Source organism: Sphaerodactylus townsendi, linkage group LG02 (genome assembly GCF_021028975.2).
Source record: "Sphaerodactylus townsendi isolate TG3544 linkage group LG02, MPM_Stown_v2.3, whole genome shotgun sequence".
In the NCBI taxonomy this organism is placed as follows: domain Eukaryota; kingdom Metazoa; phylum Chordata; class Lepidosauria; order Squamata; family Sphaerodactylidae; genus Sphaerodactylus; species Sphaerodactylus townsendi.
Genome location: NC_059426.1, coordinates 143,244,208 through 143,260,728, shown reverse-complemented (window position 1 = coordinate 143,260,728; position 16,521 = coordinate 143,244,208). Strand labels below are relative to the sequence as shown.

The window sequence follows — 16,521 nt, the reverse complement described above, 5'->3', positions numbered from 1 at the left end:
ACTCTACACACATGTGCAAATCTTCTGATGGATGCAAGCAAGATTTTTCATCAAAACACTAGAATTCAGGCTCATCCACTGGATTCCGGAAAAGAACTCCTGCCTCACACGATCAGCTTATGGTCACTAGCTCATGTGCCATTTTACAAAGATTAAACAAACTGAGGACTGGTTTATCAACAGGTTCAGCAATTACTGCTAAAACAGTAGCCTCTGCTTGCAGAGATTGCTTGCCACTAATTTAGCCAGAAGCCTGGGTAAATCAAACAATAGGGGATGCTTGTCCCCATCAGGCCCTATTTATGTGCGCATCCTATGGTCATCTGATATTGCTGCTGGAGACAGTAGTCTTGGACCAGACTGACCTTTGGCTGGATCCAACAAGACAGTTCTAATTGTTTCATGATTGGCAGGGCTATGAACAGAATCGTTGCTCCTGGCTTCATGAAGCTCTTTCTCTTTTGGCGTCAAAAGCAAGACACAACTGCTGCAACCCAAAGGTCTAATCCCAGACATGACAGGTCTCAGGGTGGGGGAGGCTGTTGCCGGGCCCAGTAGTGCCCTCTTTTGACTGCGACAACAAAACGTCACCCAGTGGGCATGCAGAACAATTTCCTGCGTGCCCACTGGTTGAGGGTTTGTTGCCAGGCTCATTCACATGCAAGTGAATTATATAGGGTAAGATGATGAAAGTAAGTGAGGATATAGAGAAGAGATTAATCTTGTTTTTGATGTGAGAAGTCTAGGTAGTTATAGCAGATCATTTGTTAAAATGACGATGTAAAGTGTTGACATTGTATTTTTAAATTATATATTAATAAAGATGTTGAACTATGGTTAAAAAAAACACAGGGGAGTATGGCAATATTACTTACCAGATAATGTCATTTATCTCCATACCATGAAAAGGGTTACCTGTCCATTTTCACATATTATGAAGGGGGAGGCACTTTTTTGTCCAGGTTGTTGGCAACCCTGTGCTACGTCTTACCCTCAAGGACAGTCTTTGAGTCTCCCCCACAGAATCATATATGAGCTTCTCTTAGCAGGTTGCAAACTATCAAACATTCCCACTGAAACTGGTAGTATTTGCACTCAGGGATGAAGTGACTTCCTACTTTTTTTCCAGACATTTGACAGCAGGAGCTTCCAGAATTTTTTTTTTTGAAAGAGAGAGAGAACATAATTTGTGGCAAGTGGAGTTCATAATCTGTTAATTTATTATCATTTCTGCCATCCTGGAGGGCCATTAGTGGCGGTAATAAAGAGAGATGTAATTATAGGAACTAAGGCCACTCTAGATACAGCTGCTGTCATTCCACCGACCATATTTCATCTTGTGTTGAGCTTTCGTCTTCCCAGCAAGAAGTGCAGCTAAACAGCCACTCTGGGAGAGCCCCTGTCAACACCCCTCAACAGAGGTTTTCCTGAGAGAAGCCCTGTGAAGGTGGAAGCGATGCACAGGTGATTAATGCAGGGGGTGGGTGAGGACGAGAGAAACAGTCTTATCCAGATGGAAAGGACTGCAATCTTGTCAGGGAGGATATTAGGGAAATAATATTTGCAGAATACACTATTAAAACACTCTACTGCCAATTACAGGACAGTGGCTTTAAGCTTTAATTTGCAAGTGCCTGCAACTGCAGGGGAACTTGCTTTAGAACAAGAACCTTGCAGAGTTATTATTTACACAACAAAAACTAATCTATCTAAAAAGTTGCAGTTTTTATGCATATACTTTACTCCATTCAGTATTTGGAACACAAATATATTTGAATCACAAGCAATTTCTGCGTATGCAAACTCAGTGATTTTAAATATCACATTCCAGTGGTTTTCTATTGTATGGTAAAAGTTTTGTCACCATTACACTCATCTGTTGCAAGTGTAAACCCTGAATGGTGTCCCTGACCCTAGTGGTGAACTTGGTACTTCTGTTACCAGACCAGAAGTACCAAACACCATGGTAGGTATGGGGGGAAGACAGCAGTGTCTCTACCCATCCGGCCAGCCCTTGATATGCCTAGCAGTGCAGTCCAAGATGGGGAACCCATTCTCTGCATTGGCTAGTGTAGCCACAAGAACAGGAAATTGTGTCTGGAATTGCCCTCACCCATATCTGCCTTGCAAAAATAACCTGCCTCTTCCTTCCCAAAGGGATTAAGGTAAAGACAATACTTCTACCGTCAAAGCTGGATGCCTCCTCCAGCCTGAACTATCTACCTCACTAAGACAAAGAACATGCTAATGTGATTTCTCCAAGTGTTCCTGCCAGTACAACACTAATCTCAATTTCTTCCTTTGACTAATCTCTCTCTAAAGACCACCTTATTTGTGCTGACACTGTTTTACAGCTGTAATTTAATCAACTACTTCCCCCTTTCAGGCACTCCCTGGCATAGCCCATTAATGCCAAGTGCCCAAACATTAATTTTAAACACTTCACTCATCAACTTGAGTATCGCCGCTCAAGCTGATCAACTCCCTGGAAAGGCTCTCCTTTGACTTGGGAGCCTAAGGGTCTCTCCAGGATTAGGTGACTATAGCCCATATCCCTGCAACTCCTAATTCTATCTCCAAACCTATACCTCCAACTCTATATACATCCAAGGACTGTGTGTATCCTCTGCTGCACTGATTATTGTCCAATCAAAATTTATTATGTTTCCTCTAATAAAATTGTTAAAATTGTTTATCTCACTCTCTTGCAGATTTCTTAAAAGGGCAACTGCTCGTAAACTTCGGCAACCTAGATTCTGAGCTTGCCCAACCCCTCACTAAGCAAAAGGTCTGCCCTGGCTAATTCCTCAACTCTAAAGGGGCAGAACCCACCCCCCAGCCCCCACTTCAGGTAACACTTGCCTCTCTGCCTCCATCAGGGGCAGGTCATGAGCTGGCTAGAATCCTTTTCTAGAGCTATATTTGGCTTCCAATGTTGGGAGGTGTGGCACCATGGCAAGGCACAATGAGGGTGACATGAGTGGCAGCATCTTCCCTGAAGTGTCGGGGCAGAGCAGGGCAGGTGTTGATTTCTCTATGGTGCAGGAGGCAGCAAAGTCACTGGACTGTTGGGTAAGCCGTGATACAACCTGCTTCCTTTGAGAAGAGCACTGACAAGATGAAGATTGTCTGGGAAGCAGAATCTGAAGGCTGACCACCCTGTTAAATAGGCTGCTTGCTTGAGTTTTTCAAGTAAAAACTGAAGCCACCACAAAATCACACTTATCTCAGGATACATTCTTTTACACTAACGAAATCAATAACATAGGACTTCAGATTGAAAGTGGTATGCCAGCACAAGTGTTTTTGTAACTTCCATTTTCAGTTGAAATCTGGTTCTCTTTGAGATCGTTTTGTACATTAAAAGTAAAGGCAGAAGGCAAATGTGTGAGCAACTTTTATTTCTGATGCTTCTGGGAACATACGAAAAGTTAACCCTTACATTTTTCTTTGGGGACAGTGCACAAGTTCCCTTTACATATGTTATAATCAGCATTAAAATGCTGTAGAAAAGCACACTTGCCCACCTACTTTGGTTGCCTCCTTGGTCTTGCATCCCTCCTGCAAATACTGTCCAATGCATTTTCATTTCAATATGAGATAGGTGAATGCAGATGTTGGAGCCCCTCAGAAGTTAACAGTTTCCTTAACAAAAATAAAACCAGAGCCCCTCGAAGCAAATAAGTACAACTGTCATATTTTGCCAACCTTATGATTTAACCCTTCTTACCTGGGATGTGCTTTGCCCAGCCAATGATCACAACCAGCTCTCTGTCTGCCAGGTCACATAGTGTGGTCAGTGCTTTTATGTCACTCTCTGGCATAGTTGGATCAGGCATAGCATAAATCTTCTCTGGCTCTGCCACCAGCAAGTGGGAGACAATCTTAGTCACTGCAAATTCAAAAGCAGGAGTCAGTATGCACTTGCAATGAATTCATGTACTTAATGGCTGATTGCTCATAATGTGCTTGCTGCATGATGGGGACAAATGTCCGTCACAGCAAGATTTCTTGTACAGACCTATTTCTTGGAGCACCACTTTCACTATCCATTCTCTCCATGGCAAGTAAGACAACTTTCAGCACGACTTTTAATTTGCTTCGCCATCAGAGTAGGGTGATTTGCCAGTGAGCACAGCTTTGCCCTGGAGAACTTCTCTCCATCCATGGTCAGTCCTGCCTTTCCCTCATACTGCCGTCACACCTTCCCCCCACCCCCCTTCCATGTTGCCAGCTGCTTCAAGTTAAAAAAAGAAGTTCACTTACATGGGCTTAGCCAAAACACAGTGACCTCTGCATTTCATGTTGATAGATCAATATCTTGACGTAATAAGAACAGAGAGTGCTTGGAAATAACAAGTCTCTCTGTCCTCTGGCAGCAGCAGGAAGTGGGGGGGAGAATACTGGCTCTAACAGAGCTCTAGAATAATGTCCCTTCTTTGGCAGCATGTGGACCAGGGAATTGCTTTGCTCTTTCATTTGGAGATGGGATCATTTTTGTAACAGTAATATGGATAAAAGTGCAGGTTAAAGGCCATGCCTGTGATTTTGACTACCGGGTGAAGTGAGATCTGTGCCTTTAAGAGTAAGTACTTTTAAGATCTGTTCCTTTAAGAATCACCTGATGGATGGAGTTAAGAGAACCAGGCCTGGAGAGTTCTCTACAGAGTGTCTCCTTCTGCGTAAATAGAAAAAAGTGAGGAAACCCCTCTGCAAGGCCACTGTGCACTGAAGAGCCCATGAAGAGCCCTGAGGTAAGCATTCTATGGTTATATTTGTTTTAAAGTTACTTGGAGCTTGTCATTTTGAAACAATGGCCCTTTTTACTTAGACTATCTTTGTTCTCCTGCTTGCTTGTGGATCCTATCATGCATATTTGCATGTGTTAATTACTGACGGACCTAGGTATCTGGTGCCAAGATAGAAGTTTCCTATCTTGAAATTCTGCATATTGTAATTAATAATTGTTCTATAGACTAATTAATACTGTTAGGAAGATCACATCTGGATTCTTTCTGGATGAAATGAATGGGAACTCTCCTGGCATTGGAGGAAGAGCGGAAGAAAGAATGGCTTAAACTCACACCCATGAGGAAATGCAAATGAATGAAGATGGATCTCATTTCCATTTTAAATACTTTCTCAGATATTTGTAAGAAATAACTATTGTAACATGTAAAATGACCCTGGATGCATTTGCTCACTCCCATAAGTACATACCTCAGTCTGTTGTCATCCATCCCAGTATATCCACACAGTTGAGGCTCCCAGTGCAAGACAAGCATTGTTTGTGCCATCTGCACTGCTTGGTGTCCCTCTGAAAGAGGGTGATCCTTTGGGAAAAGGTGCTAACTTTTCAAGGTATCTCTTCTATGGCACTTATTACCAAAGCAAGAAGAGGCCTGCTGGGTCAGATCACTGGTTCTTCTAGTCCACCATTCTGTGGCACACAATGGCTACCCGGTTTGCCTTGAGACCAACAAACAAGCATAGAGGCCAAGGCAGTGGCGTACCACTAATGAGGATATGAGGTATCCCATGTCCCCAGACGTATGCCGTTTTGTCACTAAGGAGGGGACGCTAGGTGCCAGCCAGGTCCCCACACCTGGCCTTTCCCGCGGTGTGGTGACCCAGCCGGCGCCCAATGGTTCCCCTGTGCCACTTGCTGGCCAAGCTGGTTGCCACGGCTACAGGCGGACTCCCCCGCAGTGAGGTTGGGGAGGGCAGGAGCCAGTCTGCCACCGCGGAACCCACCCACCCATCCCCCACTGAGCCCTGCCCCCCCCCGCCTCCCTGCAGGCCGGCACCTGCCTATCCCAGGCCCGCCCCCTGGCTTTTCTGCAGTTGGCTTCTGCCCTCCCCAGGCCCTGATTCCAGTAACCACTAGCTATGATGACTCTATCCTCCATAGGAAACCTAAATCAAGTTCTTTTGAAGAACAGCTAAGAGTCACTGCAGATGTTCTATTTCTAGTATATACCTAAAAAAATAGGTACAATATTCAGAAAACTGCAATTGAGTGCAACTCCTTGCTGAGTCTGGTGAACATCTCTTTGCATCACCTTCAAATGATCTCTGTAACATTAATCTTGTGCAAGATACTAAGATTATCACAGTGTATTGGGAGGGTCTACATGAATGGGACAGCACAGATATCTCACAGGGCATGAAAATCACTTGGTGAGACAGTACACCACTAGTCCTGTTTGGAAACTATTCTCTAGGCTGTACCAATGGTGGGAAAGACATTTCTCCCGCAATAATTAGGTAAGAATTTCTTTGTGATGTTGAATTTACATGTTGTGAGGGCTCAGCAATTAACCGCTAACTACCAGTGCAAGTAAAAAGATATTCCCTTCCTCCTTTCTCAATTCAAAGTTGATGATAGAGTAATAAAGAAATTCAGTATGATGATTAGGGCAGCATGAAAACAGAATCTTTGCCTTTTCCCATCCCAATAGACTTGGGCAAAGAGGTATCTGCGGGGAAGCCATCTTGTGAGTCAGTCTTAGGAGGCAGTTGTGGGGCAGCCATTCTAAGGGAGGCAGGCAAACTCGGGCCATTAAGGAAGAACATTAATTCGGAAATAAATGTCAAAGCTGGGATCCGTAAACAATTTCTGCCTATCTCCTTATCCCTGGTGGGCCACTGCGAGTAGCAGAGTGCTGGACTAGATGGACTCTGATCTGATCCAGCAGGCTAGTTCTTATGTTCTTATCATAGGGATACGTTTCAGACCTAGAGATGCATTTTTACATATTTGATTTTCCTATGCACAGATGCTTTTAATCTGCAAAAATATTTATTTGTATATCCATTTTTTCAATATTCTTTGAGGTAATTTTTTCTCCTGAAATTGTTATTATTTGGTTTCTTTGTAAACCATATCAAGCACAGGTCAGTCTACACTTATCAGGAGTATGTGTGTGGGGAAGCTATTAAACGCTACACTCCTAGAAAGTCAATTTAAGAAAGATTGGTCCTCTTCGTAGAAATGTGAGGAGAAAAGGAAATATGAAAGTGGGGTAAAGGTCTTAGTCATGAGAGGAGAGAGGGAAATAAAGAAGGGAGATAAAGATATTTTAAGAGGAGACCCTCAGGTTGGAGTAAACTTCTGAGAAATGGTCTGTTGGAAGCAGTGGGTATCCTGAAAGAAATGGGGAGCAGAAGACAACCCTTTTTGGACTCAAGTGGCCAGAGAACCAAGTTAGCTAAATATCTGCCACGTTACTCCCCCAGTAAGAAGACCATCGCATCCATAAACTATATATTAGATCTCCCCCCGCCTTCAGCTTTTTCTTTTCTTTGAGGATGTAGAGTTGAACCTTAACCCAGGCTGCGTTAATTAAGCAGATGAGAGTGTGATTTTTCTTTCCTCCCAAGAGGAATACCGAGAGACAGCACAGTCCTACGGTGCTACAGGAAGCAGAGGACTTGCCCCAAGCAGAAGATGACAGAGGAGTACACTTACATGGCTTTTTGGCTGGAGGGGGGATTTGTAAGCTCAGGTAAGCGCTGCTCTCAGAGTCCAGTCGTCTTTTGTACTTCTGGCGACCCCCACGGACCCGATCCAGGCGGACCCCTGTAGGCAAAAGGAAATCGTAAGGATTTTGCAATAATTCTTTAAACATTACTTTGTTGTTGTAATGGCTATAATTGGGGTAGTTGAGGAGATCAGTATGACAGAAGAAAAAGAACAGGATGAAGAACAGGAGGAGTTTGGATTTATACCCCACCTTTCTCTGCTGTAAGGATTCCCGGAACAGCTTACAAACTCCTTCCCTTCCTCTCAACATAACAGACTCCTTGTGAGGTAGATGGAACTGAAAGAGTTCTGAAGAACTCAGCAGGCTTCATGTGCAGGAGCTGGGGGAAATCCAGTTCACCAGATAGAGTCCACCGCTCATTTGAAGGAGTGGGGAATCAAACCCAGTTCTCCAGATTAGAGTCCATTGCTCTTAACTGCTACACTATGCTGGAGGTAAGAACTCCAGTTTCTGACAGCACAGCCATCCAAGTTTGTCAGTTGCATCTGTGAGCATATTTGAATGCAAACATAAATACTTTGTGTATGCAAAGACCAGTTAACCACATCAGTTAAAGAACAGAGGAAAGAAACAAAAGTTATCATTTTGGACATTAGCACCCCTCCATAACTTTGTGTTTTTGCAGTTGTTGATTAATGACTTCCTAACGAGCAAGAGAGCACTCATACATAACAGCCTAATACCCAAACGTACACCTTGTTGGCCTTCAGCAGTGCTGAATAACAGAGATGCTGCATCCTCTTGTATCCAACATTATTAGAACAACTGCGATCTCCCATGATCTCCAAAAAGAATCCACTCATTTTTTGACTGAGAGTGACCTTAAGTATTTATTTACCTGTGCAGTGTGTTGAAATCATATTAATTTTTTTTGCTTATCAGTCAAAATCACATGCAGATGATCACTTTATCATATAACTATGACCGATTTATAGTTTAAAAACCACCACTCCCCTTCAATGTGCAGGGCAATTACATTTGCCCAAGATAAGATGGCTTATATCAAGGTAGTTCACAGTGCAATCTGAAGCAACTTTACCCGTTTCTAAGCCAGGGGCGTATCTACAAAAAATGGTGCCCATGGTTAGAGGAAGGGACTCCTGACTTGTGAGAAGAAGAGTTTGGATTTATATCCCCCCTTTCTCTCCTGTAGGAGACTCAAAGGGGCTTAAAATCTCCTTGCCCTTCCCCCCTCACAACTAACACCCTGTGAGGTAGGTGGGGCTGAGAGAGCTCCGAGAAGCTGTGACTAGCCCAAGGTCACCCAGCTGGCGTGTGTGGGAGTGTACAGGCTAATCTGACTGAATGAACCCCCCATGTGACACTTCAAAGTGGTGCCTGGGGCATCTGCCCCCTCTGTCCCCCCCTTCCAATATGCCATTGTTCTAAGACCATTATCTTATCTGGGTTTATAAGAGGACACTGCTCAGGAGGACTCTGTTGGCCACCCCATGTGCGCTATATTTCCCTATACAAGCAATTGTCAAAATGAATCTGAAAACTCAATGTACCAATTATTAATGGAAATAAACATACACACAAATGAACAGGAGTTATTTAGACATCCAATCATGTAAAGAGACACAATATTACACAACTTATCCTTCTGAACTCAGTTTATACAGAGAACTATTATCTCTGCCATCTTTTCAGGAGTATTTTGATTTGAAATGAAAGAGTATAAAGGAGAGCTAACCAACTGAGAATGAACTCAGTCTAGACACAGTCTGTAACAGACTTCTCTATGTGATACACCCCTGAAGATGCCTGCCACAGATGCAGGTGAAATGTTAGGAACAAGATCTACCAGACCACACTCAGACAGCCCGGAAAACCCACCACAACCAGTTGAATCCATCCGTGAAAGCCTTTGACAATATTTTTACTAGCTTTATGATGCATATCCTCCATTAAAGAGGCACTGTCTTCTCTCGTACTGCCATTTTGAATACAGGAGTTTGAAGCTACTACAATGTTGGAACTGGAGGCCTTGGCAAGAATCCACATAGCAGCCAAGAAATCAGCAAATGTGGTGAGAAAACAAAGGTCTCATTTACACATCCATGTATGTCGCTGCACATACTTGAATGGTAGCTGAACCTGTGATTCTTCTCCATTGACAAGAATTGTACATAAAGCTCCTTCACACAGGAAAATCACCAGGTGATGCTACATCCATCTAGTGACTGAACATACAAACCAGCCAAACCAGGATTTGCCTTAATCGGGTAATAACTTTACTACAAACCACTCAGAGCCCATCTTTTGGTTTTTTAAAAAGAAATTTAAAGACAATTTCTACACTAGGAAATACAAGCCCATAAAAAAAATAGAAGAGTCAATCACATATCTAGCATATGACTGCTTACAGGACATGCCCGTGGTTTGACTAATAACCATGAACAGAGTGAAGTGGATCAATCTTGATTGTGTGAATGCAGAACCTATGAAATAAGTCCTGTTGTTTCAAGCAGAATTTCCTTCCAAAAGCATACTTAGAACCTCCACTCTGCTGTGGACACAGAGATCCAGTTTTTATGACTGACTGTACTCCAGCAGGTACCATCAAATTTCCATGCCTTCTCAAAAGGGAAGTGCTGTGGCAGGGATGGACACCGGCTTTGCATGCAGAACTTCCCAGACATCTCCAGTTGACAAGGACCAGGCAGCAGGTGAGACATTGGAGGGTTGCTGCATTTTTAGCGTGGACAGTACTGATCATGGTTGGCCAACGGTCTGACCTGTATAAGGCAGCTTTACATGTTTAAACAGTGAAGTAGGTACTGATTTATACCAGAAAGTAGCCGTTTGTTATGAGAACTTGCAGGGATTGTCATATCCACATTGATCAAGGTTGAAATCAAATGTCATATAGTTTCCCGTTATGACACATCTCAGGGTGTTATTAAGCAAATCTATCCTAAATTCCACAAATGAATTCCCAGGGCATTCTGATGGCACAAAAGGAAAGCTGGGCGTAGGTTTTATTTTGTTTTGTTTTATCACCAAGGAGACTTGTGCACTGTCCTCAGATCTTGGCAGGGAAGGTGGCTGCACAGGTTGCAGAGGTATTAGGCATCTTCAATCAGATTAGAGAGACACAAAGGACTTAAGTGCATTAAGAGAGATAAGAAAGAGGGGGGGGGGAGGAGTGGATAGGACTGTTCGTCCAAGGACTTTAGCTTGTTAATTTCGAGTGAGTCTGTTCTTGTCTCCTCCCTGAATCCTGTATGACACTCCTTGAGGCAAGCACTTTAAATAAAGTCATGGTTGTTGTCTCATGAAGCACTGTCATCATCAGTGTCTGCATTAAAGAGACAAGGTACAGAAATACCCACCTGAAGAACATCCCACCCAACTGTGCAGTTGCTAATTTTAGAGCAATCACTGTTACTGAAGCACTTCTCATCATTTGCTATTTATAGATTTAATGACCAGAATTAAAAGAGACATCAAGCCACGATCTCTGTCCAAAAGAGGTTGCAATCCAAGTATAAATGACCAGGTGTAGGATAGGGAACAACGTTGAATACATCCAGATGGCTGAGCAATGACCTTCAGCTGACTCCTGAATTATTTCTAAAAGTGTTAGATATTGAAAAGCATCATGGGAGAGGATAGGGAAAATATGTTTATGGTATAAAATTTTTAACAAAAGTCAGTTTACCCTCAAGAGGGGGCAGTGGAGAGGAACGGGGACAGAAGACCCAGATCACACCCAGTCCATGCCTTATAGGGTTACCAAACTGTCTGACAATCACAGCAATAAAGCAATTGTCACAGCAGTAAAGTGGAACTCTTTATTCCGCCTTACTATGTGCTTTGACCTGGGTAGCCCAGACTAGGCTGATCTCATCAGATCACAGAAGCTAAGCAGGGTTGACCCCAACAACTATTTGGATGGGAGACTTCCAAAGAATAGAAGGGGTGTGACATTGAGGCAGGCAATGGCAAACCATCTCTGAAGGTCTCTTGCCTTGAAAACCCCACCAGGGGTTACCAAAAATCAACCAAATGGTGTGTGTGATTCTGCTTGCTCTCTGGCCATTCAAGGGGCAAGCAAACAAAGCGATGATGATGATGATGATGATGATGATGATGATGATGATGATGATGATGATGATGATGATGATGATATGAAAACAAAACCAGTATTTTGCTTTTTTAGAGTTCTTTTAGAGACAAATCAAATCACCTATGAGTTTCAAAAATTTTCCTATGGGGAATTCAGGTACCAAACACATAGAGCTGCTCCTTATAAAACAGAGATGTTGAATTTCCTTGCCACGATACTTTCGCCTTCATCTTGCTGTCCAGCATTTGGTGTGGCTCCCTTTTCCTTTGTCTCCTTAACTTCTGGTGGAATGCCATTTTACTCTGGTTGAGCTTACAAGTGCTCCCAGATTGCAAATTGCTGATAGGGGTTATTTTGCTGGCTGCAAAGCAAGTTTTTCTAAGTTCTCGCCTTATCAAATACTGGGGACCTCAAAATTGGACAGGTAGACTGCATATGTCTAGTTTCAGACCCTTTCAGACCCTCCTCTAGTCACGAGCCTCACCTAACATGGACAATGACTAATAATGCAAGAATAGTAGACTCTAAGGTTTGGGAAACCTAATGATGAAAAAAATCTATAGATTAATGGATATCTCTGAGGGCATGAAGAACATAGCACTGTCAGTGCTCTTTCCGTTAAAATATCCATTTATGTATCTACACAGAAAAATAAATACATATTCAAATGCATCAATTTGTATATGTGTTTATAGAAATAGATTATAGAAATCTATTTCCATTACAACCACCTTCTTGGTTAACAACTGCAAATATCTTTGTGTGAGAACATAACATGCAGAGCAGAGGCTTGGAAGATTACACAGGATTGGACACTAGACATTTATTCACTGAACCACATTGCTTAAAAGATACATTAAGGAATCATTTCCAGCTCTAAGGGCCTGAACCCAGATTCTATCACAGGCCAGCCAAGTTAATAAGGGTGTTTTTGCTCAGAAACATCATGTGCTTCTAGTTGATATAATCCCAGGTTGGAGGGGTGGGGATCAAGGACATAGGTAAGGGGGGGTTCTCAGGTTCAACCCCCCCATTACATTTCCGAAGCTCCGCCCCATTTGTGATTTTTTAGTATTTTAAGTGGTTTTTGGTTTTTGGCCTGCAGGGGGCACACTTTTTAGGCTAGAAGCACCAGAACTTCAGGGATGTTTTGGGAGACTCTCCTGATGATGCTACCCAGGTTTGGTGAGGTTTGGTGCAAGGGGTCCAAAGTTATGGACTCCCAAAGGGGTGCCCCATCCGCCATTGTTTCCAATGGGAGCTAATAAAAGATGGCGGGTTACACCTTTGAGGGTCCATAACTTTGGACCCCCTAAACCAAACTTCACCAAACCTGGGTGGTATCATCAGGAGAATCTCCTAAAGATACCCTGAAAGTTTGGTGCTGCTATCTTAACAATTTCACCCCTGACAGCAGGCACCCCCCAAGTTTCCCCAGATTCTCCTTTTAAATCCACCCCCTTCGGCATGGATTTAAAGGGAGAATCTGAGGTCCCCAGTTTAAACATTAAAAGTGATGCTGTTTCAGGGTAGGGGATAAACCACCCCAAAACAACATTACTTTCAGTTTTTTTTAACTGGGGACCCCAGATTCTCCCTTTAAGGCAAATTTAAAAAGAGAATCTGGGCTCTCTAGTTAAACACCATTGAAAGTGATGCTGTTTGGGGGTGGATTCCAGCATCTCAGTGGCCACCCATGGGGAGGGCACAAAACTCAGATTTTGCACCGGGCTCCATTTTCCCTAGCTACGCCTCTGCCCAGAGGAGAGGGCAGAAGGGTTTGCCGGCTGGTAGCTCAGCTGGTGGGGGGGGGGGAGGCGGGGCAGGGGAGTCTGCCGTCCCCGGCCTAGGAGAGCTGCTTTTATAAGGACTGAGGCCGGGGCTTGGGGAGGCGTGGCCACAACCTCCCCCCATTACAAAATCTATACCTACGTCCCTGGTAGAGATATAATTTGGAATATGGTTTCTTGCATTAGCAACCCATTTCCCACCTGTGTGTACTGGGGCTCCTGCATATAACCTGAAATCCTTAGATCAGCAGCCAATGGACAGACTGGCAAATAGGGTAGGCAGTGCATGTGTACTATGTAGTTTTCATCCTTGGGTATATTAAATGGCTGTATCTGAAATCTGCAAAAATATTTGTGGATATGGCCTAACTTTCCTAAACATCAAGAGCTCTATCTGCATAACTAGGATTCATCAGTCACTCCTCTGTGTAAAACTGCAGGGCAAATATACTGAATGAAAGGTGAAAGAAGTTATTTTCAGTGGTAGCAGCAGACATAGAGAAGGGGGCAGGGAAAGAGTTTAAAACAGAATAGACATCGGTTGTGAAGTTTGAGCAAGGAAAAAAACCCACAATGGAAACGCTAGGCTTTGCAAGATGTATGAAAATGTCAATACAAAACTACATCACAGTAATAATTCTGCATTTCGCCTTGGATGTTTTGGTCTGGAATATAACAGCAAAGTACAGACAGCACTAAATGAAAATGCCATGTGTGAGAGACAGAATGATTGAGTGAAAAAAAACGTACCCAAGTTCAATTTCCATGTAGGTAATCTATGTACCTGAGGGCAATCTTTAACTGAAGCTCCCTTAAGACATCTCCTGATATCTGGCTGTAAAGGTTGCCCATCCATCGTTGGGGCCATGGCCATGGTGGCTGAAACTCTATGCAAAGTGGAGGAATACAGTTCAGACTCTAGAAATTGAAGGACTCTCTCTTCCAAGTAGTGGATCAACCTTCTTCCTGTTGCACCAGCTGGCAAAGGCCTTCTATGTGAAGTTGTAGATTTTTGTTTAGTCCTTTCTGGACACCATCATGATGTCAAGCACCCCTGAGCTATAGCCTTGGGATATTAACAATCTCTGCTCAATCTCCATGCAGTTAGCTGGCATTGTTCTGGATCCAGATGGGTTCCTGGAGAAGAAGGTCCAGATGATCTGGTAGTCTGAAGGATTCTTCTGTCGACATTTGTACTTAGGTTGAAAACCAGGAATATCTGGAGTAGAATTTGTCTAGCTGACAGTTCTCATGAGATGTGAAGATGTCCAGGATTGGCAATCAAAGAGTGACAAGATTGGCACACCTCTGTTGAGTGACCATTCCCCCTAGTGAATCTTTTGTAGGCTGAACCAGCCTGAATGTTGTCTGTGCCCTTGATGTGGTCTGCTCTGATTGACTTGAGGTGGGACTCTGCCCAGTTCAAGATCTTGCAAGCTTCTTTGTGTACTGCTGAAGACTTGATCCCTGCCCCTTGTTTGTTGACATATTTTGGCAGCAATGTTGTCTGTCGGAATCAATACGTGCTGGTTGCCAAAGTGAGGGGAGAGGTTCTTCAGTGCTAGGTGAATTGCCCTGAATTCCAGCAGCTTGATTGGTGACTTGGCTTCCACTTGAGTCCACTGTCTTTGTATGGGCATCTGGTTCATGATATCCTCCCTCCCCCCTTCCCGCCCCGCAGCCTAATAAGCTAGTGTCTGCAAAGATATGTGTTTTACATGTGATCCGACAGGACTTCCCTTGGCTAATATTGCTGATCTTTCCCATTCCCATTTCTTTTGTAGCTGTTCCTCAAAAAACTTCCCTTGGCTAATATTGCTGATCTTTCCCATTCCCTTTTCCCTAGAACACATATGAGGAAAGAACTCCTTACCCCCCGAGTGCACCCCCGAGATTTGAGATTGTGTTTTGGCTGCTCCACCCCTGTAGGAGGGTCCTTAATTGTCAGGGCAGTTGTGGATTTTGTTAACAAATATATTCCATCCTAAAGAATCTGAGTGAGGGTTTAAGGACTTGTATGTCCTCCTGATACTCATCTGCTGCCATAAAGTCCCCTTCATGTTGATAGTCTACCCCACTAACTGAGGAATCAGAAGTGTCCCTATCAGGGCTTATGTGATATTTTTTCCTTACTGCCTTAGTGGGGAGTGAAGGGTATTCCCCTCCTCCTTCTATGGGAGTGGGGTTATAACTTATGGGATGTCCTGGGGTTCAGTGAAGATTGGACAATCCCAATGCCCCAAATTGCTGGGTAACTAGCCCTGAGGGTGCCTTTAATTAAGGCTATTAATTTCTCATTAAGTTCCCTAGAACTAGATACTTTTACTTTATCCCTTGTGTCTGGGAATGTCTGCAATGTTGCAGACCCAATAGGAGAGATATCTCCATCTCCTTCATCCACATCCAAGCATTAAGTCCCTGCAAACCCTCTCCTGGAAGGTCCCACTGCAATGTTGTCTTCATGCACCTTTGGGGTGTGCTTGTTGCAAGGTGGCTGGGACGAAGACTGCTGACTGTGGTTTGGGTCCAGGCAAGGCAGCCCTAACAGGGGTCATGCCCACCGTGCAGTAGAAGGCTTCCGCTCCTGCAAAAAGTGTTTCTGATATTTCTTCCTCTGGAAGGAAGCTACTGATGGAGGCAATAACCTCATTGTTGGAGTCAATTGCCATTTTAAAGCTGTGGCCATCCTTTTAGAGCCTCACTCTTCCTGACTGTCAACTCAGTCCGAGGGAGAAATTCAAAGAAGGAAGGCAGAGAAAAGGGTAGGACTAAAGTCAAAGATATGAGAGAGGTAGAATAAAGAAAAATAGGACAAGAAAAAGAAGAAACAGAAGCACAGGCAACTGGGCTGAACTGCTCTCCCCAGAGGCAGGAAAGAACTGAAAAGCAGTCTGCCTGGCAAAAGGAAGTAGAAATTTGATCCTGCCTCCCGGATAGGACAGTGAGAAACACACAGACGTCCTAAGGCTCCGAGAGAGAACCCTTGAGGGGTTTTTTAAAGGAGAAGAGTGATTTTCACTGATTTCCCCTCTCTCTGCAGCCCAATGATCCCTCTCAAGTTTTATTCCTTGGAGGTCAGCAGACCTTCAGAAAAACACACAGTGGTGGT

General features: G+C 43.7%; 1 protein-coding gene across 4 annotated transcripts in view; it reads right to left on the bottom strand.

Annotated features, from left to right (window-relative positions):
* ESRRB (estrogen related receptor beta) overlaps positions 1-16,521 on the bottom strand; it is a 218,818-nt gene that overhangs the window by 23,053 nt on the left and 179,244 nt on the right. For all 4 annotated transcript variants that reach the window (XM_048486027.1, XM_048486024.1, XM_048486028.1 and 1 more), the window contains 2 exons: positions 7,472-7,582; positions 3,731-3,892 (listed from right to left, as the gene is read on the bottom strand). In XM_048486027.1, the coding sequence (XP_048341984.1) occupies positions 3,731-3,892; positions 7,472-7,582 (273 nt within the window). The remainder of the gene's footprint in view (positions 1-3,730; positions 3,893-7,471; positions 7,583-16,521) is intronic.